Source organism: Camelina sativa, chromosome 5, assembly GCF_030686135.1.
Source record: "Camelina sativa cultivar CO46 ecotype springtype chromosome 5, ASM3068613v1".
Classification (NCBI taxonomy): domain Eukaryota; kingdom Viridiplantae; phylum Streptophyta; class Magnoliopsida; order Brassicales; family Brassicaceae; genus Camelina; species Camelina sativa.
In genome coordinates, this window is record NC_141884.1 from 38,253,470 (window position 1) to 38,273,126 (window position 19,657).

The 19,657-nt window shown below is 37.8% G+C and overlaps 5 protein-coding genes across 7 annotated transcripts; 2 read left to right on the forward strand and 3 right to left on the reverse strand.

Annotated features, from left to right (window-relative positions):
- Positions 1-1,912: 1,912 nt before the first annotated feature.
- LOC104789773 (putative F-box protein At1g58310) lies at positions 1,913-3,000 on the reverse strand. Its single transcript, XM_019245525.2, is given in 2 exon segments — positions 1,913-2,333; positions 2,336-3,000. Coding segments are annotated over 2 exon segments (999 nt in total). The 5' UTR covers positions 2,976-3,000; the 3' UTR covers positions 1,913-1,974.
- Positions 3,001-3,969: 969 nt separating this feature from the next.
- Positions 3,970-5,740, reverse strand: LOC104788167 (mitochondrial import inner membrane translocase subunit PAM16 like 2). The gene is made up of 4 exons (XM_010513874.3): positions 5,499-5,740; positions 4,908-4,995; positions 4,521-4,654; positions 3,970-4,424 (listed from the first exon to the last, which is right to left on the reverse strand). The coding sequence occupies exons 1-4, from the start codon at positions 5,499-5,501 to the stop codon at positions 4,299-4,301; spliced, it is 351 nt and encodes a 116-aa protein (XP_010512176.1). The 5' UTR covers positions 5,502-5,740; the 3' UTR covers positions 3,970-4,298.
- Positions 5,741-6,395: 655 nt separating this feature from the next.
- LOC104788168 (clathrin interactor EPSIN 3) lies at positions 6,396-12,689 on the forward strand. 2 transcript variants are annotated; one of them, XM_087451338.1, is made up of 14 exons: positions 6,396-6,687; positions 7,292-7,385; positions 7,482-7,533; positions 7,730-7,809; positions 7,901-7,979; positions 8,082-8,165; positions 8,282-8,427; positions 8,635-8,922; positions 9,233-9,274; positions 9,379-9,480; positions 9,562-9,722; positions 9,908-10,143; positions 10,264-11,665; positions 11,742-12,689. In XM_087451338.1, the coding sequence occupies exons 2-14, from the start codon at positions 7,351-7,353 to the stop codon at positions 12,323-12,325; spliced, it is 3,291 nt and encodes a 1,096-aa protein (XP_087307464.1). In that variant the 5' UTR covers positions 6,396-6,687; positions 7,292-7,350; the 3' UTR covers positions 12,326-12,689. The 2 variants fall into 2 exon arrangements, with proteins under 2 accessions (XP_087307464.1, XP_087307463.1); XM_087451337.1 differs by having other exon boundaries at positions 6,416-6,687; positions 9,905-10,143.
- A 612-nt stretch (positions 12,690-13,301) lies between these two features.
- Positions 13,302-17,260, forward strand: LOC104788171 (uncharacterized protein At3g49140). Of its 2 annotated transcripts, none has more exons than XM_010513879.3 (12): positions 13,302-13,687; positions 14,259-14,385; positions 14,552-14,768; positions 14,882-14,984; positions 15,070-15,134; positions 15,233-15,349; positions 15,455-15,553; positions 15,752-15,905; positions 16,010-16,119; positions 16,331-16,480; positions 16,615-16,710; positions 16,825-17,260. In XM_010513879.3, exons 1-12 carry the CDS (start codon positions 13,651-13,653, stop codon positions 16,933-16,935), a joined length of 1,386 nt encoding a protein of 461 aa, XP_010512181.2. In that variant the 5' UTR covers positions 13,302-13,650; the 3' UTR covers positions 16,936-17,260. The 2 variants fall into 2 exon arrangements, 1 of the variants encoding a protein (XP_010512181.2); XR_015557897.1 differs by having other exon boundaries at positions 13,385-13,687; positions 15,455-15,656.
- Positions 17,144-19,616, reverse strand: LOC104788170 (uncharacterized). Its single transcript, XM_010513878.2, has 11 exons — positions 19,260-19,616; positions 19,077-19,171; positions 18,851-18,908; positions 18,546-18,740; positions 18,375-18,451; positions 18,213-18,301; positions 18,072-18,123; positions 17,938-18,006; positions 17,745-17,831; positions 17,586-17,647; positions 17,144-17,454 (listed from the first exon to the last, which is right to left on the reverse strand). Exons 1-11 carry the CDS (start codon positions 19,384-19,386, stop codon positions 17,355-17,357), a joined length of 1,011 nt encoding a protein of 336 aa, XP_010512180.2. The 5' UTR covers positions 19,387-19,616; the 3' UTR covers positions 17,144-17,354.
- Positions 19,617-19,657: the final 41 nt, after the last annotated feature.

The window sequence follows — 19,657 nt, forward strand, 5'->3', positions numbered from 1 at the left end:
AAACTTATTAGCCGTTTTTTTATTTTCTGTCAACCTTATTAGCCGTTAATTAGGAGAAGGAAATTAATGATAGATTTGGGAATATCTATCTCATTAATGCACAACCCACACCGCTTTTTTCTTTTTCAGGTTTTTTCCTTTTTTATTTTATTTTTTCAGTTAAATGTTAAAGAAAAACCAAAAAACCAAAAAAGAAAAAACACTTTTTTTTCCTTTTTCTTAAAACCACACTTTGCCAAATACAGAAACTATCTGAGACACAAATTTTTGTAAACAAAATAAAAGTTTGTTTTAGATTGGATGTGAGTGATTATTACATTTGTATCATAAATTAAATATACCACAAACTCAAAAAAAAAAAAATCTGGCAAATAGTAATATCCCTCTTTAAAATATGTTTGATTTATTTAAATAATTAATATTTATTCTGAAATGATACACCTCTATATTTTTATTTTAACTATTTTTACATAATGAAAATATAAAGTTTTATATATAACAATGAAATGTAAATATCATCATCATGTTGCTTCATCAAATCTAACCGAGATAAATTGTTAGCTAAACCGGTTATTTACTAAATATAATTCCTTGAATAAAACTCGATGGAAACGGTTTTACTTTTACCGATCTTCATTCCTCATTTGATTTTGTTTCTTAGCGTAAAATTGTTAATTCAACTAATAGGAGGATATGATAACGCTTAGTTTTTTTCTTTCTTCGTCTTCTTTTTGTGGTAGTTCCCGGTATGACTCGTATGTATGAGTTGTTATTTGTTAAAGGATTGGACAAAGCTCGTTAGTGCTCTTATGAATTATGATCATGAAGTTAAAAAAGATAAAGAGACAATATAGAGACTGACCTCAAGAGTGTTGTCAGATAAGTAAAGAGTCTTTACATTTGAGATTCCAATGATAAGATCTGTTGCATTCCCAACCATACCTTCATCTGGTTTGATAAAATCATCATCTGAAAACTTAGCCCTGTTGATCTGATCATGCGTCATACGGAGATTGAGACTCGCTCCAGTCAGCGAATCAAAACTCACTACTGGATACTCGTCAGCAATAGTATCAGAATACTCAAAGTTAACAAGATTAGGAGTATCAAAGGATACACTCTTGTGATTCTCATCGCGTCTTTGCTGAAAACGCAACGTTAGTCTCTTGAGGCTGGTGCTAGAAACTGAGCAAGATTGCCAAAACTCCTGAACCATTCTCTCGCTCACGATAACTTCAGAAGACAGAGGCCAATCCCAATACGAAGAGATGTGGAGAACAAGCTCAGACACGTCAAGATTCAATACATTGTTAATCCAACCAATGACAGGTGCTGAACCAACATCATCTTTACACTTGACTGAGAATCTGTTTAAAGGATCGTTCCCTTGCAAAGCCAACATTGAATCCACGAGAGTTATAAAATCTGCACGAAGCTCAGCTCTTTCTTGTTTTCTCGTTTTAGTAGGATGCATAAAGTGTGAGTCATCAAACTCAAGATCCATCTTTTTCGAATACAGCCTGAACAGAGGATATAAGCTCGAGTAAGAGGAAACTCTACAAGTTACAGATATATCTTTATACATTTATATGAGGAGAAAGAGATGGATAAACTTACTTGGGGATATAAGCAGAGAGATCACCAAATTCTGATCTTAAAGCATAATCGGATTCAGAGATTTATAGCAAAAGGGAAATGAAGGTTGAAGATTAGGGTTTTGGGCATATTAATGTAGCCCTAATAAATTGATTTGGCAGGGGGTCGTTGAGTTCCAAAGCTGGATTTAATTTTCAAGTGTTGTCAAGTCCTCTGGATTTTATTGATGCTGATATTCTCTGTGTGATAAAGCCGAGACACACTCATGGCTTTGAGATGGTGAAAAGAGGCATGAGTGAATCCTAAACAACTTGAATAACAAGAAAGGTTCTTTCAAAATAAGAGAAATCTATTTCACAGATAAACGAAAACATATACTTAAACAGTTGACAAGGCGAGGTTATCAGAGATAACTTGAATCATGCAGTTGGTTAAACCTTCCATAGGAACCATCTGAAATTGGCTAAAAACTTCCTCAACATCTTCGTCAATTGAGGTTTCATAACCAATTATGAGTTTTTCAAGATTCGGCATTGTCTCAAGGAAGTACTTAACTTGATCCATCATTCTGTCCATGTCCTCATCTTCATAGATATCTCCAAACTTCATTATCGTTAGGACCTTCACAGGACTTGATGATAGACAAGTTGGAATGTCCTCCTTCTTCCAAGGTTTGCACAGGCACTCATCACTACTTTGACATTTCATTCCATCTCTGTGGAGAAGTCCCTGAAACATATGACCTCAAGAGTGTTGTAAGATAAGTAAAGGACCTCAACGTTGCAAATTCCGATAAAGAGAACAGCTGCATTACCAACCAACCCTTCATGCTTGATCAAATCATCTTCAGAAAATTTTGCCTCATGGATCTGATCATGCCTCATTTGAAGATCGAGACGAGCTTCAACAAGCGAATCAAAATTCGCTTTAGGATACTTGTCCGCTATAACATCAGAATACTCCAAGTATAGGAGATTAGGAGTGTCAAAAGACACACTCTTGTGATTCTCAAAGAACATTTGGTTAAAACGAAACGTTAGCCTCTTGAGGCTTGTGCTTGATACAGAGCAAGATTCCCAAAATTCATGAACCATTGTATCGCATCTAACAATAGCTGCAGACATAGGCCACTCCCAACACGAAGAGATTTCCAGAACAAGTTCTGATACACGACGTTTCAACACATTGGTTATCCAACCAATGACAGGAGCTGGTCCAACATCATCGATACACTTGAGTGAGAATCTGTTCAAAGGAACATTCTTATACAAAGCCAACGTACCATCCACGCGCTTCGTAAAACTTCTAAGAATGTTATCCCTCTCCTGTTTTCTCACTCCAGAGTGCATACGCTTTGAGTCATCAAAATCAAGATTCATCTTTTTCCGAATACAAACCACACCACTTACAGCCTGAACAGAGAAAATGAGCTTGAGTAAGAATTACAACAAAAAGGATAACAAAAAAAGATCCACCACTACCAATATCAAAGCCGGTTGTAAGTTCTAAGTCTTTCACACAATCTTTAAGTTTCAGTTCAGATTCTTGACAAAAAGAAAAACACCAAAACAAATGTTCTTGTCTAAAATTTAAAACAAGACACTACGTGAGAAGAGGAGAAGCTTACTTGAGCTTGAAGCAGAGATCACCAGAACCACACAACTCTTGAGTTTTGATGTGCTTTCGAACAAAACGGATTCAGAGGTATATATAGCCAGAGTGCAGTGAAGCGAAGTGAAAGATGAAAATTAGGGTTTTGGAAACTGTAGCCAGTGGGATGGGTGTGTTCCAATGCTGGATATTTTTTTCTGGAGTGTTGTCAAGTCTTCAGATTTTGGAGATCTTTGTGTAAAAGGATTGAGTACATACTTCCCTTCTTCTCGAGAGTCTAATCAAGTTACTATACCAGCGCATGCGTGCCCTCTGTCGACTCTCATCCAATTTTATTTTCTGAATTGTAACCTTTTTAATATTTGAGACGAGATAACTGATAGGATCGTCATATTTCACTCAACGACAACGATTCTCTCAAGACGAACCACTTTGCTTCCACTTCAATAGGCCTACTCATCTCCTTTCACGTTTTCATCGTAGCTTCGTCAACTCAGATTGCCAAAATTGGGACGTAATTTATTTGTTGTGCATAGGAATTTATTTTGTATAGATCCACTTCGGGCTAAATGCAAAATATGACTTTAAGAGACTACACTTCAGTCTCAGGTTGCTTTGCAGAGTGAAAGTTCTATAAATTCAGAACTCGGTCGGCCCTAAAACTGTTTCAGACCAAACTAGGTCTCTTCAGATCCGGGATAGCCAAACCATGATCAAGTCACACTTAAGTCTCAAGCTACCCATCACACTCAGCCACTCAAATACAGTAATGAAGTAATCTTATTATATATTATACATTATACAGACAGTACCTTTAAACAGATCTTCTCTCAGGAGAGAAGGATACAACATACACACATAGAACAATCCATTCTAGTTTCAACTTTTAAGAGGTTCTTTGACACTGATCAATTGACCAGAGCAAGCCTGTCTTAGTTATTACTAAATTAATAGGTAAAAAAAAAACAAAAAAACACTATGGCCGTTTTATAAGTTTCACATCATCTCAAAGAACCATGAAATCGTCTTAATTTTACATTAAGAGCAAGTGTTCTGAATGTGTAAAAAAAAGAAGAAGAAGATATAAGCTCTTAACTAGGTGTACCGTTGCCTTTGCTCCTGTGCACAACTTCTAGACATTCTTTAGCTCGAAGAACTTTCGATTGAAGGTAAAAGCTCCCAGCTTTCGCGTTATTCTCAAACAGTTTGTCATATTTCTGCATTCATATATAGACGCACTCATTTAAGTTATTCGAGTATATAAAATCAGATGGAGAAAATCATTCTCTGTGACTTAAAGAGAAAATGTTTACCTGCAATATTTCTTCCCAAGAGGTCTGCTCGGTCACACCAAGAATTTGCCTAGCTTCTTGCTCATTGATGGCTTTACCTGCTTTACGTACTGCATTCTGCATTGCTTCTTGCGCAACGCCAGTTTTAGATGCATCTGCAAAAAGAACATTCTCGGGTAAGATAGGCCTCCTTCATATACATACACGAGTGTGAAGGAGAGAATCTGATCCAGGAGCTGTGATAAACTAAGTGACCAGAATCACACTAGTCACCATGAACATGAAACTTCTGACCATTCTATCAATTGAAAAAAGAAAAACAGATCTTCCTAAACAGAGCAAGCCTTCATGAAAAGCAATCACATGATGTCAAAAAGGTAAAATATAAAGGAAAGTGGTGGAACTCACTTGCAAGTGCTTGACGATAGGCTTGAAAGACAGCACGACCAATGATCCCAGAACCCATCACAATCAAATTTGCAAGTATTCTCCCAGCCTGTAAAAGAAAGATATGAGAATATTAAGAATTAAGATAAGCAAGAATGAAGAAAGAATATGAAAACAAAGAAACATGTCCAAAGTCAAGCCTGCTTAACGTACGTTCATCAAAGCAAAGGCCTTTAGCCACACTACTATAACATATTCGATATATCGCCAATATACTTAAAACATTCAGACATCTATTGATCAAATCTAATACATGAGAACAGAAGAAATGAATACAGAACAAATGAGAACAGATTCCAATCAATTGTAAAACGTGGAAAAAAAAGCCTGCAGCAATAAAAATCCTAAATTTAAGGGAATCAATCACAAAACATGTCAAAAGGATCTCCAAATGAAGCAAATCAGCTGAATAAAAATTGGGTATCCAATTCACAGAACCCATCAATCTCTCGAATACATACAAATCAACGACAAAATAATCTAACTAAAAATCAATCATTTTATCAAAAGACAACCACTCAAGAGATCAAAAAGGGAAGAGAAGAAACCAACCATGGCAGCCGATTAATAGATCGAATTACTAATCAATCAGATAATTATCTTTTGAACGATGTTTGGGATTCGTATTGTGTGTGGGGGAAAGAAGGAGTGATAAAACTTGGAAGGAAGGCTATAGAAGAATCTAGGGTTCTCTCTCTTTCTGTTCGTGTAATAACAATAATATGAGGGAGATAGATACACGGAAGACGGAGGACCAACACGAAACAGGCGATTGATGCCCATTGCCCAAGGTTATTTTTTTTTTAATGAATAGCCAATAAAAACTCAACAAGTGTTTTGTTTATGGGCTTGGGCTATCAGATAAATTTGGCCCTTTTACTACTGAGACGGCCAATATTGACCGTTGAAATGTTTTAAAAAGTCTTCGGTTTAGTTTTTTATTAGTAATGAATGTCTCAACATAAATATCATTTTTTTTTTTTTGGTCAAATCATAAATATCATTTTTGTTTCTGTATTGTGTTTGTAATATATACCGTACAGAGATTTTAGAAAATACTAATAAATATAAAAAAGATCAAAAACCTTTATTATTTTATTTTAGCTACTTAAGATTTTTTCAAAAGAAATCTCAGCATAATATTTATTTTTTTATCCACATTAAAACTGTGCAACTAGTGGAAAACCTTGTTTTCGATTACATACATACACGATGATATAATTTTGCCGAGTAAATTTGCAACAAACCATGAAATTACATAGTGCATGTATAATCGTTTTAAACGTATAGTAATTCAATGAACAAGTATGTATAATACAGATTCAATCGTTCTAATCAAAGTAATTAAATTCACTTAACCCAAAAAATTTAAAAAGTAAACTAACTATCTTCTCTTTCTCAATAATCTCATGTTAAAAAAAAGGAATGAACGATATTTAAAAAATCCCTGAAATTACTGCGTGTTAAATGCGCTGTCTTTATTTATTTATCCTTTTTTTAATTTTTAATCTCTGCTTCCCAAATTTTGGGCTGCTATGACTATGATGGATGGATGATGAATCCTCCTCTCTCTAACTCCGAAATTGAGAAACCCATCTCGCCACCAGCTTTTCTCTTCTTCCTCTCCCCCCCCATATCTCTCTCTCTCTCTCGATTCTTTCTTCTCTCTCTCTCTCGATTCCTTCTTCTGTGCCAGCCTCACACAGATCCGCGATCCATTTTCCCTTTTTCCAGCCAGCAGGTTCGATTGATTTTTGTTTGTTCGTCATTGAGAATCAGATTCATGTGTTGCGGTTATTGTGTTTTGATTTCCTTGTAGATCTGAGTGTATCGTTCTTAGATAACTTCAGCTCAATTTGTGATTTGTTTCGTTTTGATCGATTTGCAAATCTCCGAATCACGCAAATCAAAAGTTTCAAAAATCATGATGTTTAGAAGCTGCATTTCTCAATGTTGTTCCTTCTTCTCATTTGAATCCGAATTGACTTTATTGATCATTTGTCGGTGGGTGTTCAATTTGGAGATTTTTTTGTTTGTTTGTTTGTTTCGCGGTGGATCTTTTCTTTCTATAGCCTTAGATGATGTACATTAGGGTTGATCACATTCACAACATCGTTATGTTGATTTTATTTGTGATTTCTATTACCTTTATGTGTTAAGGTTGCTTAATTTAGTTCATTGTTTATTAAAGCTTCTTTTATACTCATGTTTTGTGGTCCTACGTTGGAATGTTAGATTTGTTTGATTTCTTGTGAGTTCATGTTTTCAGATGGCTCATTCTTTTACTATTTTTGGTGATTGATGGTTCATTTTGACACTGAAAGCTCTTTTTACATTGTGAACAGGTTTATAAAGTGCAGTTAGCGCATTCCCTATATAAAAAACAACTGTTTCACTATTGGATATGAAGAAAGCATTTGGTCAAACTGTCAGAGACCTGTAAGGATTGGAATACTTTGATTTCATCTTGTTAATCCATCTGTGGACTATTTATTCGAGATGTCTTATAAATTCTTTCATCCAATTGCTTTGTAGCAAGAGAGGTGTCAACAAGAAAGTGCTTAAAGTACCTGGAATTGAACAGAAGGTAAACTTTGCTGTTTTTAGCCTTTCATGATTGAGTCAGTCAATTTTTTAATTTAAGTTTTGTGAAGGTTGGATTATATTACTGGAGAGGCTTATCTTTGGTTTGCACTCCTTCTATTAGGGAATTTTATATGAGATTTTCCATATATGCTTCACTTCGTTTGTCTCTCATATTTGCACTTCTGTTTCTTGTTCAGGTTCTAGATGCTACCAGCAATGAGTCTTGGGGTCCTCATGGATCACTTCTTGCGGACATTGCGCATGCCTCGAGAAATTAGTAATTTACAAATACCTTTGTCATGTTCTCCTTTTCTGTAATATTATTATCTTATGGATGAATTATATGTTTTTTTTTATTTCTCATGCAGCCATGAATACCAGCTGACCATGGGAGTGTTATGGAAACGTCTTAGTGACACTGGAAAAAATTGGCGGCATGTCTATAAGGTAAAAGAAATATGAAGGTCTAGCTTGTTTTTGATATGCTTATAGTGCTTTGGCGGTGAATGAAACTAATTTCTACTGGGTTATCTCTTCTCTACTCTCCAGGCATTGACGGTCTTGGAGTACTTGGTAGGCCATGGATCGGAACGTGTCATAGAAGAGATTAAAGAACGTGCATATCAAATTTCGGTAATGACTACATACATAGTAGTAATTTATTTTGGATGTATTCAACAAGAGCTTTGTTTGGTATCTCAGCTGTTGGTATTCTTACTGATGAAGTTTATCCCTTTTTCATGTGTCAGATATTATCCACTTTTCAGTATATTGATTCCAGCGGTAAAGATCAAGGTAGCAATGTCAGGAAGAAGGCGCAGAGCCTTGTGGCGTTGGTAAATGACAAAGAAAGAATAGCGGAGGTCAGAGAGAAGGCTGCTGCTAACAGAGAAAAGTACGTCTGCTTCTTGTTTCTCCAATGGGTCAAATTTATGCACATTTTTTTGATTAAAATTGATGCCTTGGAAGGATCATAATTGCTATCTATGCTGCCTAGCAAAGTCATGAATGCAATCCTTCAGCATTATGAGCGTCTGTTTCTTAAAAACCTTTTCTCAGAGAGGCAACACATTTCCCAAAACCTGACATTTTCGTACTATAGGTATCATAACTCAGGTGGGATGCATAAGCCGTCAGGAGGATATGGAGACAAATATGATTACGAAGGCCGATATGGAGACAGAGATGAAGAACGAAGTAGTTATGGAAGAGAGAGAGAATATGGTTACAGGGATGATGATAAAAATAGTCGTGATGGAGATCGTTATTCTAAAGACTCTGAAGACCGAGATGGAAGAGATAGTAACAGGGATGATGAATACCATGGATCAAGAGGTAGGAGCTCAGACAGGGAACGACCTATTGAGGATGATGGCCAATCGTCATCAAGGTATGTTGATTTAAATTTTTGATCCCCCTCTTTTGAACCGAAGAACTAGGGAAATCTTTTAGGTGATCAATCTAACAATACCAGAATGTGTAATAGCTTAGTTGTCCTTGATGTTAAAAATCTCGTTCTGAGCACCATACCAGAAATTTGATGAAACATTTCTCTTTTGAACCGAAGAACTAGGGAAATCTTTTAGGTGATCAATCTAACAATGCCTGAATGTGTAATAGCTTAGTTGTCCTTGATGTTAAAAATCTCGTTCTGAGCATCATACCAGAAATTTGATGAAACATTTCTCTTCATCCTGTAGGGACAGTGGTGCACGAGCTGATGATCATTCTCAAGATGGGAGGTAATTTCCAGAGACGTACTAATTTTGGATGGTTTTTCTAATTGTATTTGGCAGTGTTGGAAAAAAAATGTCAGTGCTTACTTCTTACTTTTGGAATTTGATAGAGGGGGGATGGAGAGGAAGTTTTCTGAACAAAATATTGGTGCTGCCCCACCTAGTTATGAAGAAGCTGTCAGTGAATCACGGAGCCCTGTATACAGTGAAAGGTGACAATTCTCTTCACTGAAAATTGAGATTAGCTGTTCTGAATTCAAATGATGAAGCATTTTAAAATTTCTTGATTCAAGGGATGGTGGAGAGACACCACAAGTTGCTCCTCCTGCAGCTGCAACTTCGCCTTCTGCTGAAAACAGCAGCGTGGACATCAAAACTGCTGGTTTTGTTAACGGATCATCTCCTCAGCATGTTGAGTCTTTTGATGAATTTGATCCACGAGGTTCAGTTTCAGGTACAGAGTTCTCCATGTTTGTAATTTTCTAGTTTACATTCCTTAGCAGCATAAGAATTTACTGTCACTGATAAATGATATTTAGAGAATGTTAAAGACTTAAAGTACGTTATTGCGACGTATGGGATTGTGTTCTGATCTGAGTGTTGTCATTGTATAACATAACTTCATGTTTTCTCCAGCAGCATGTGTACCTACAGCTGGTGCTTCGGCTCCTGCACCTAGCCCACCCACAGTGGTTTCTACTTCTGCCATGTCTGCCCCAAATAATGCTGAAACGGATTTGCTTGGCTCTCTTTCAGATGTATTTTCACCGAACCCCTTGGCTATTGTAACATCTGATTTCACTTCTGTTGAAAAAAATGGACAACCAAACACTGGTCCAGCTCCATCGTTTTCTACTTCTCAGTCATCACCTCAGGTATACTGGGCCTAACCAGTTATGTTTGACGTTTATTTAATGGTATTTATCTTTGGTATGTTACTGGGTTCAGCTGGAAACCCTACTGAATGCTGTCTTTATCCTTTGCCCTTTGTGCAGTCTTTTGATGATCCATTTGGTGAATCTCCTTTCAAAGCCATCACTTCTGCTGACACTGACCCAAGCCAACATCAGAATTTTGGAGCGCCTTTCCAGTCAACACCACCAACTTCAAATCCTGACAATGGGCATAGTTTTGGTTTTGGGGAAGCATTTACAGCTGTACCAAATCATGAACCTGGTGTTCAAAATATGCAAGCTCCACCGAACTCATCTGTCTTACCTCAAGAGCAGTTCGATACATCGGAGAGCGATATCGATATTCTTGCTGGCATTCTCCCGCCATCTGGACCGCCAGTTTCTCTGTCTCCTCAACCAAATTCAACAGTGCCAGCATCTCAATTTCCTACCAACGGTAACTCCTATGAAAGTTATCATCATCAGGGGGCACTTACAGATCCAAACATGCCAGGACAAACTCCGTTTGGTCAAGCTTCACAACACTATAGCATGGTTTCCCATTCGCAAAATCGTCCTGAAGGTATGCAATTCAACAATGGAGGCTTCACGCAACAGCCAGGCTATGCAGGTTCAGCAAATTCTCAACCTCCACAGTATACTCCTGGTTTATCTCCACACCCAACAAGTGAGAGTTTTCCTCACCAACCAGGTTCTGCCACCTCATCAAGCTCGCAAGCTCCTTACGCTACTACATCCAATGCACCAGCTGGTCAGTTTGATGGTGGAAACTTTATGACACAGCAACCTTATGACGTGACACAGAAAGTTAATGGTGCCCCTTCTCATGTACCACATCGAACTCAATCTGGACCTGTTGCGGCATACGGGAATAATAACAATGTTGTTGGAGATATGCACCAACCTGGTTCTGCCCCCTCATCAAGCGCGCAAAATCCTTACCCTACTACACCCAATGCACCAGCTGGTCAGTTTGATGGTGGAAATCTTATGACACAGCAACCTTATGATGTGACACAGCAAGTTCATGGTGCCCCTTCTCATGTACCACATCGAACTCAATCTGGACCTGTTGCGGCGTACTGGAATAATAACAATGCCGTTGGAGATATGCACCAACCTGGTTCTGCCCCGTCATCAAGCTCGCAAACTCCTTACCCTATTACACCAAATGCACCAGCTGGTCAGTTTGATGGTGGAAACTTCATGACACAACAAGCTCATGGTGTCCCTTCCCATATACCACAACGAACTCAATCTGGACCTGTTGCGGCGCACGGGAATAGTAACAATGTCGTTGGAGATATGTTTGCACCAGCTGGACTAAGTTCCTTGGAGACTTCAGCATCTCAACCATCTCTCACACCTTTAACAGGAGCAATTGAGATTGTTGTTCCTCAAAGTCAGAAAAAGTTTGAGCCAAAATCAACCATCTGGGCTGACACATTAAGCAGAGGGCTGGTTAACTTCAACATTTCTGGACGTAAGTCTTGTAATATACAGTCTCCTATTTCATAAAGCGTTTACGAAATTTCTGACGTCGTTTGTTGACTGTGCAGCCAAAACAAATCCATTGGCAGATATAGGAGTCGACTTTGAGGCGATCAACAGGAAAGAGAAACGACTAGAGAAACCAACTACTGCACAACAGCAAGTAACATCAACTATCAACATGGGTAAAGCCATGGGATCTGGTACTGGCTTAGGCCGTGCAGGTGCAGGTGCTATGAGACCTCCGACGAATTCAATGGTAGGCTCAAGCATGCCGACGGGCATGAATGCTGGTGGCTACGGAGGTATGAACCAAAACCATCCAATGGGAATACAGCAAAACCACCCAATGGGCATGAACCAACACTACCCCATGGGCATGAACCAAAACTACCCCATGGGCATGAATCAAAACCATTCCATGGGAATGAACCACAACCAGCCAATGGGAAACCAAAACTATCCCATGGGAATGGGGATGAACATGGGCGGATACGGTCAAGGCTATCCGATGCAACCACAACAAGGAATGGGCATGGCTCCTCCTGGTCCACCACAAGGCATGACCGGTGCCTACAATCCGATGATGGGTCAAGGCGGTTACAACCCTCAGCAGCAGCAACCTTATGGTGGAGGAGGTTACCACCGGTAAGATACGAGCCAATCATAGTTACCCTCATTTAATTCATCACGATAGTAAAAAAAGATCCAAGAACAGAACTCAATCATTGGACCTGGATTTGTAAATTTTTTGGTCGGTTCAGGTAAGTTGGGGGTTTGGTCAGTCATATTATTGGATTAATACCTCGGCTGTTTTTACAAAAGAAAAATATAATAATTGTCGACCGATTCGAGTTTTTGTTAGGAAATTTGTAATGGGTAAAGAGAGAGAGAGAGACATAGGCGCACAACCTTCACTCGGGTTACGCTAATATACATATGTATTTTTTGGTATTATACATCTTTTCTGTAAGACATTTTCCACTCACGTAACAATAAAACAAGTCTTTTCAATAGTTTATACTAGTTGGTTTGGTAACGTGAAACAGAGAGATTACGAAAAGCCAAAAGAAAAGTGCAAAATACCTGAAAAAGAAAAAACTAGTACCAAACTATGTACTTGTAAAACTGTGGATTTGTTTTTGATAAAGAAGAACACAACTGTTACAAAAGAAAATAGCAGATAATCTATTATAGTATGATATGATTGTTAAAGAATCTAGTTAAACCAGTTTGTTTCCCACGTATCCTCGGAAGAATTTTCATGATTCTAGATGGTGGTAGTTGCCAACGTCTTCAAATGAAGAAGAATAGAGAGAGAGACTTGGAAAAAGTTGGTACTATCGCCAACGAAATCTAGTTGAACCAATTCATATTCATTCGTCTCGGTTTGTTCACTAAACCAGAGAATACCAAACAAAACCAGCTAAACCGTACTAAACTGATGTGACATACACACACAACACAAGTCACAATTGGTCGTATGTGAGTTTATCATGAGCATTAAAGAAAAGAATCAAAAGAATATCCATCCTTCTATCATTTTTATTCATTTTTTTGAGATAGAAAAAAAGATAACGAAATATGAGATTTCCATAAAAAAAAAAAACATAAGAAAAATACCAACCACAACAACCTTTCCCATGATCTGACCCAAATAGATAAAAAAGAAAAATCATCAAAATCATCAAAATTGCCATTACGACAAAAAAGGAAATAAAACAAAATAAAATTAAAAAATAAAAAATAAAAAGGCTGAAAGTTTTCTGAAGTCTCTGGCAAAAATTTTTAATATTAGAAGAGAGAGAGAGAGAGAGATGCGACAGTAAACATAAGAAAAGACGACCAAACAAAAACGTGATCAGCGACGACGGCCACGAAGACGGCGAATATTACGGCGTACGACGACTATTACGATTGACAGACATTGAGATTTCAGCTTCTCCGATCCCGTCCTCTGTTTTGTGTATATAAATCATGGTGATCGCGGCGGCTGCTTCTTCTTTCTCTCTCGGTACGTACTTCCACCAATTTTTGAGATCTCTCTCTCTTCCTTCTTGTTTCCCTCTGTGTTGTTCATTGACTAATCTGAAGTTAGTTGTGGAAGATACAGTGCATGGCTGAGAGAGAGAGACGAATTAAATTAACCCTTTTTCTCATTAATGGCGAAAAAGCATTCCTTTTTGCCTGATTGATGCAAAACTCGTTTCTTTTTCTTTTTTTTTAATCCGAATTAGTTCTTGAGCTCGATCGTAGATTCGTTTCTGGTGTTAATCTCTGGCTTCTCAGATTGTTTTCTTCAAATCTTTTTATTCTTTCCTTCAATCCTTGACTTTTTTGGCGTTTAGCCTTCTCTGCTTTGAATTTAACAAGAAGGAGACCTGGGAAATTTTATTTCTGTGTCAAGTTTTGTTTTTTTGTTTTGTTTTGTGACTAATTTTTTTTGTTGTCGGGTAAATTAGATGTTAATGACATTAATTAGAGATCTTTAAATCTGATCATTTAACACTCCAAAGTTCTCTTCTTTTTAATTTCTGTAAATTTGGTGGCGGCATTGAACATTCTTTGTGTGTCTTCTTCATCAGGAGGTCCATCTCATTGCCATCAATCTTACGCCGATGAGTTCTCTTCCTCCATGCCTTACAAAAGAAACGGCAGCACAAGAAGTCGTGTTTTTGATAGATGTTGCTCTGCTAATCTCTCTGTTTTAAGGTATTATTAGTTATAAATATGTTACATGTATGTATGTCTGTCTGTCTATTGATGTCTCTGCAGATGACCAGTTTTGTTTATTAACTGATTTATCTCTAATGTGTTTTTGATTGAAGTTTGAATCTTTATCATCTTTCTGATTGTTATTGTGTTTTCCCCTATTTAGTTCCAGATGCAAGATTCCTTTTTTCGGATCAGCATTTCATGTTTCATCCGGTGGCCATGACCTTGGCCTCACAAAAGTTTCTGTTGCTGCTGATTATTCTGATTCCGTTCCTGATTCATCTTTCTACGGCTATCATCCTCTAGAAGATTTGAAGCCGTCCAAAAGAGTGCAGGAGACAAAACTCTCCCCTGCTGAAGTAGCAAGGACTACTGTCGAGGTTTGTAGCCCACAAACACTAGATACACATGATGTTGAGTGTCATATTAAATAGAAGAATGTGGGGTTTTGCTATTTTGAGTTTGCATATGAAGAACATGGTTTCCCTTGTAGGCTAACAGCAGTGCGGTACTGGTTTTTCCTGGAGCTATTCACTGTGAACCACACGATCATACTTCATGGTCCGACTTTAAGTATGTTATTGATGAGTATGGAGGTTAGTCTTAAACTTATCGCTCGATATATTTGATATCTATCGATCACTTTCTTTCTCACTAGCATCTTTGCTTTTCCCTATTTAGATATCTTTTTCGAAATTCCTGATGATGAGAACATCTTAGAAGATCCTGGAGCTAGTAATCCAGTGGTAAGCGTGTCATTGACCAACTAGAATGTCACGTATTAGTTTGGTACAAGCACAACGTCCAACACCTATTAACTGGAGTTTTCATCACATACTTGTAGAAAGCCTTTTTTGGAATGGATGTCCCACGATACGAAAACACACGGATCCATGAGGAATATAACATTTCGGACATTGGTAATCTTGACCAAATTATTTTTGATGACCATTATTTCGAGGTAGGTTGAAGCTATTTGCACTCTCTTCGTTTTCTTGCAAAACATGTAAAGTCTCTTGTCTTATTAACAACGGTCTTTTCTGATCTACTTTTAAATTTTGAGTAGATTATGGATTCTGAAGCTAGAGATATTCCGGTCGATTGGGGAATGCCTGATACCTCCAACGCGGTTCATCCTATTTACTTTGCCAAACACCTGTCCAAGGTTATATATCTATACAATCTGCAATTGCATGATGAAAAAACCTTTAAAAAAATGACATATTTAAACTTGGATCGTTGCAACAGTTACCGAACCGAACCCTCTGGTACTGCAGATAAGCATTATATTTGATACATACTGGTCTTGCATTGCATTGAATATGTCGTTGAGTTGGTATCTCTTGTCTTTGCAATCATGCAGGCCATTAGCATGGACTATGACCGGAAAATGGACTATCCGTCTAATGGTGTATCCATACTCGGATGCCTTAGGCCCGCTTTCCTTGACGAGGAATCCGATATAAGAAGATTATTTACTTCGGAAGACAGAGATAACTATAGCTGGGAGGTTCAAGGTCCTTTCACATTTTCTTGACCTCAAAAAGCTGTTGTTGATTTTGTGCTTGTGAATAGTTCTGTTTGACATCTTGAATTTCTCTCCCTTTGGATATATCTTCAGGTGATGATAACCCAAGCAGTAGTTTAAGACGTGATGATAGCGATATGAGTTCAAGTCTATATAGATTAGAGATTGTGGGAATAGAGCTTCTCTCCCTCTATGGAGCAGAGGTATGTTTTTGCCTCGGTCTGTTCTATTTCTCAATTTCCTTTGCATAATTTTCAGGTCATTTGGATGTAGACAAAATTTTCTTAAGATATGGCTAGCATATGATATAGTTGCTTTGCGACCACAGACTTACAGACGACCTGTCATTGTTTCATCGTTTTTCCCACGGTCTCACACTGTGCGTTGATGTCTAGATTCTTTGACTATTTTCAGTCTTATATAAGTTTGCAAGATTTTCAAGATGCCGAACCAGATATCTTAGTGCACTCTACTTCTGCAATCATAGAGCGCTTCAACAACAGGGAAATTAACTCCAGCATTGCCCTGAAAGCTCTATGCAAAAAGAAGGGTCTTCATGCAGAGGTATTGTATCCAAGTCTCTGAGTATAATCTGCAATACGACTAATTACTAATACCGATCCCGCTGTTACAGTTCCGGATTACTTAGCTACCACATTTTGTAACCCAGTCTGCTACTTTGCGGTTATCTCATGCAGGAAGCTAACCTGATCAGTGTTGATAGTCTTGGTATGGATGTGAGAGTTTTCGCAGGTGCACAAGTCCAAACTCACCGTTTCCCTTTCAAAACCAGGGTGAGAGGATTCTCAGACTAGAACATCAAACAAAGATACACCTTTTTGCAACAAGAAAACAGAATTCTAAGGAGATTGATATGGTAATGCTTCTCTCATCATTGTTTGTGACAGGCTACAACAGAAATGGCAGCAGAGAAGAAGATCCACCAGCTACTATTCCCTCGTTCACGCAGAAGGAAACTGAAGTCTCATGACGAGAGTTTGAATGATGCATATCGTTAAAAACCCATTCCTGACTAAAGTCACGAAACCAAAGAACAAGTAAACAGAGAAGGAGCTGTTTAGCCACTGGATATGTCTGGTACTTTCACGAGTTCTTTGCTCTGACGTTTGTGTACATAACGATGAGCTTTCAAGTCACCGTACTAGAGCTGTGTGGAGATGTAGCCTCTTACGTTGTAGTGGTGAGTAAAATAAATTAAACCAAGAATAAAGAGAAGTTGATACAATTGATGTAACTTCTATAATACGTCCAATGTTGTTCTCACAAGGTAAATCTTCATTCGTTTTTTACAACTAAGATCAAATAAAGCCCCTTTTCTCTTTATTGTACCAATTGTTACAGATGAATTTGTAAGTTCCTTTGTTTTCTCTGGAAGTAATAATCTCACAGTCGATGACATTGAGAAAACCCGCTGTGGTTAGGATCCCGGATCACCATCCTCGTCGATCAACTTTTTCCGCTCAGCCTCCTCGTCAACCGCCTCTCCACTTCTGTGTTCCTCAAGATCCTTTTCCTTACTGAGAAAGATTGAAAATAGGAAAAATGGTGAAGAATAAGTCCATTGATGATTTGTTTATTGTACTTGATGAAGGCATGTGTACAGAACAGATATTGTACTAGCTTGAAGAAAGATTAGAAAAGACTGTACGTTGAGTATATGATCAGTCCTATAGCTGTAGTAGCAAAAGCCAAGAAGTATAGCCAGTCCACCTGACATTAACATACATACATAACCATGGATCTCATCAGCTGGTTTCTACAGACAGAAAAGGTAAATGTTTCCTTATAATATAAAGTGAGCTATAACCTTCTCATGGTATGCGAAAATGCGTATCATAACTGCCCACATGTCTGCTGTGAGCAACGAGAGGTTGAACATTGTTGAACCATTAGTCTGAGAAGTAACATATTGCAAAAGATGTTACAGTCTCAGAGACATGGGCATGCAAATCAAAGAGTGATGGAGGTTTTGATCATATGTTTTCAACTTTGTCTCATACCTTGAGTAATACCGGGACTAATGAGTAGAACAGAAACGCTGTGAGTGCAAATCTAAGGAAAGGAAAAACCTGAAACGGCAAAAAAAATTGGTTTGCAGAAATTGGAAGGCTAAGGGATATAGCAAGAAACTTACAGCTCCAGTTGACCAGTGAATCGCTGTGAGCTCACTACGTTCAAATATGCTTCTATGGACAAATCAAGGAATAACCTCATGAATTTTCCTGAGATGAGTCTAAGAAACAGAATACTCTTAGTCTTGTGGTCTAAAGGATACATCTGAATGGCACTAATAATGGCACCAAAAAATCCCAAAAAGGTCATCAACTCAATTGTGTCTCCTCCATTTTTCTTCACAACGAACTCCTATAACAAAGGAAGAATAAATTTACATTTCTGCGCGATATAACAACATCTTCTTGTTTGTGGACTTGCTTACCTCAGTGGCATTACTGACTGCATATAAGGTTGCCCCAGCTATGACAAGAAAATCTCCTTTGATAGGATTACTTCCTCCTGAAATAACCATCATTAAAATGCTAGAATCGAGTTTATCAATGAATCTGCAGTTAAAAAAAACTGACTCAAGAATCAATTTCAAAACCATTACCAGCTCGATCCCCTGCATGAACATCTGAGAAGACTACCATAACAACACCAACAATACAGATAACCACACCACTGATCTTCATCAGTCTGTATTTTGTTTTCAGGAAAACCCAAGTCAAGACCAAAACGCAAGGGATCGCCCAGCAGTCCAATAGCATGACACTTGTCAACGATGTGTACTGATAAGCCTTCACCACTGTAAAATCAAGGCAATGGATTTTTTATTTCCTAGTTTCATAGTACTAGTCAGGGTTAAAAGCCACAAAAGCTTGACATAGGAAGAGCTTTATCAGCTACAACACTCACCAAGAAAATTCGCCTCCACATCAACTAAAGCAAGGAGGAAATAGTAATACCATTTCACCTACAATTTCGCATAGAATATGTTACTAAATAGACTACAGATACTTCTTTTTGGCACACATTGCTTTTGAAACTCAACAAAATCCAATGTTTCCAAGAAGGGAAACTGTGCAGTTACCTCAACACAGAGTTAAGCCAATGTTTCCAAGAAGAGAAATTCAATACTGACCTTAATTTCTGGTCTTCGACACAGCATAATACCTCCATATATGATTGCCAGTAACACATAATTTAGGAATGTTTGCGATGTTGGAACATTGATCCCTGTTCACAAATTTTCAGACAGATCAAGAAAGCTGCTGGGTGTAATGGTAATAATAAAGCATAAGCTAAAAAACAAAGAATCTTGAACCTTTCCTAGCGAGCTCAGAAGATGTAAAACCATTAGAAGTAGAAAGAAGTGAGAGGAGCTGTCCCAAACCAAGGCCAATCAAAGTCTTCTTGGTTCTAATCTCCTTGAAATTGACACCTACCACCATTTTCTCTCTCTCTTCTTTTAACTCTACTTGTAAGAAGTCTCTCCGGTGTGAAGTTACGGTGAATGTAGTAATAGATAACTATACAAATATTATGGATCAGATCGGAGAGCATAGGGAGGAGACTTTAACTACATTCAATGATGAGTGCTATGTCTCCTTTGTGAGCTGTTGCCTTATTTTATATATCCTTAATTTAGTTGGAATAGGTCTTGCCGTCTTGGGATTGAGATAGTCATTTATAAAATGTTAGGTGATATATAGTATTTATATC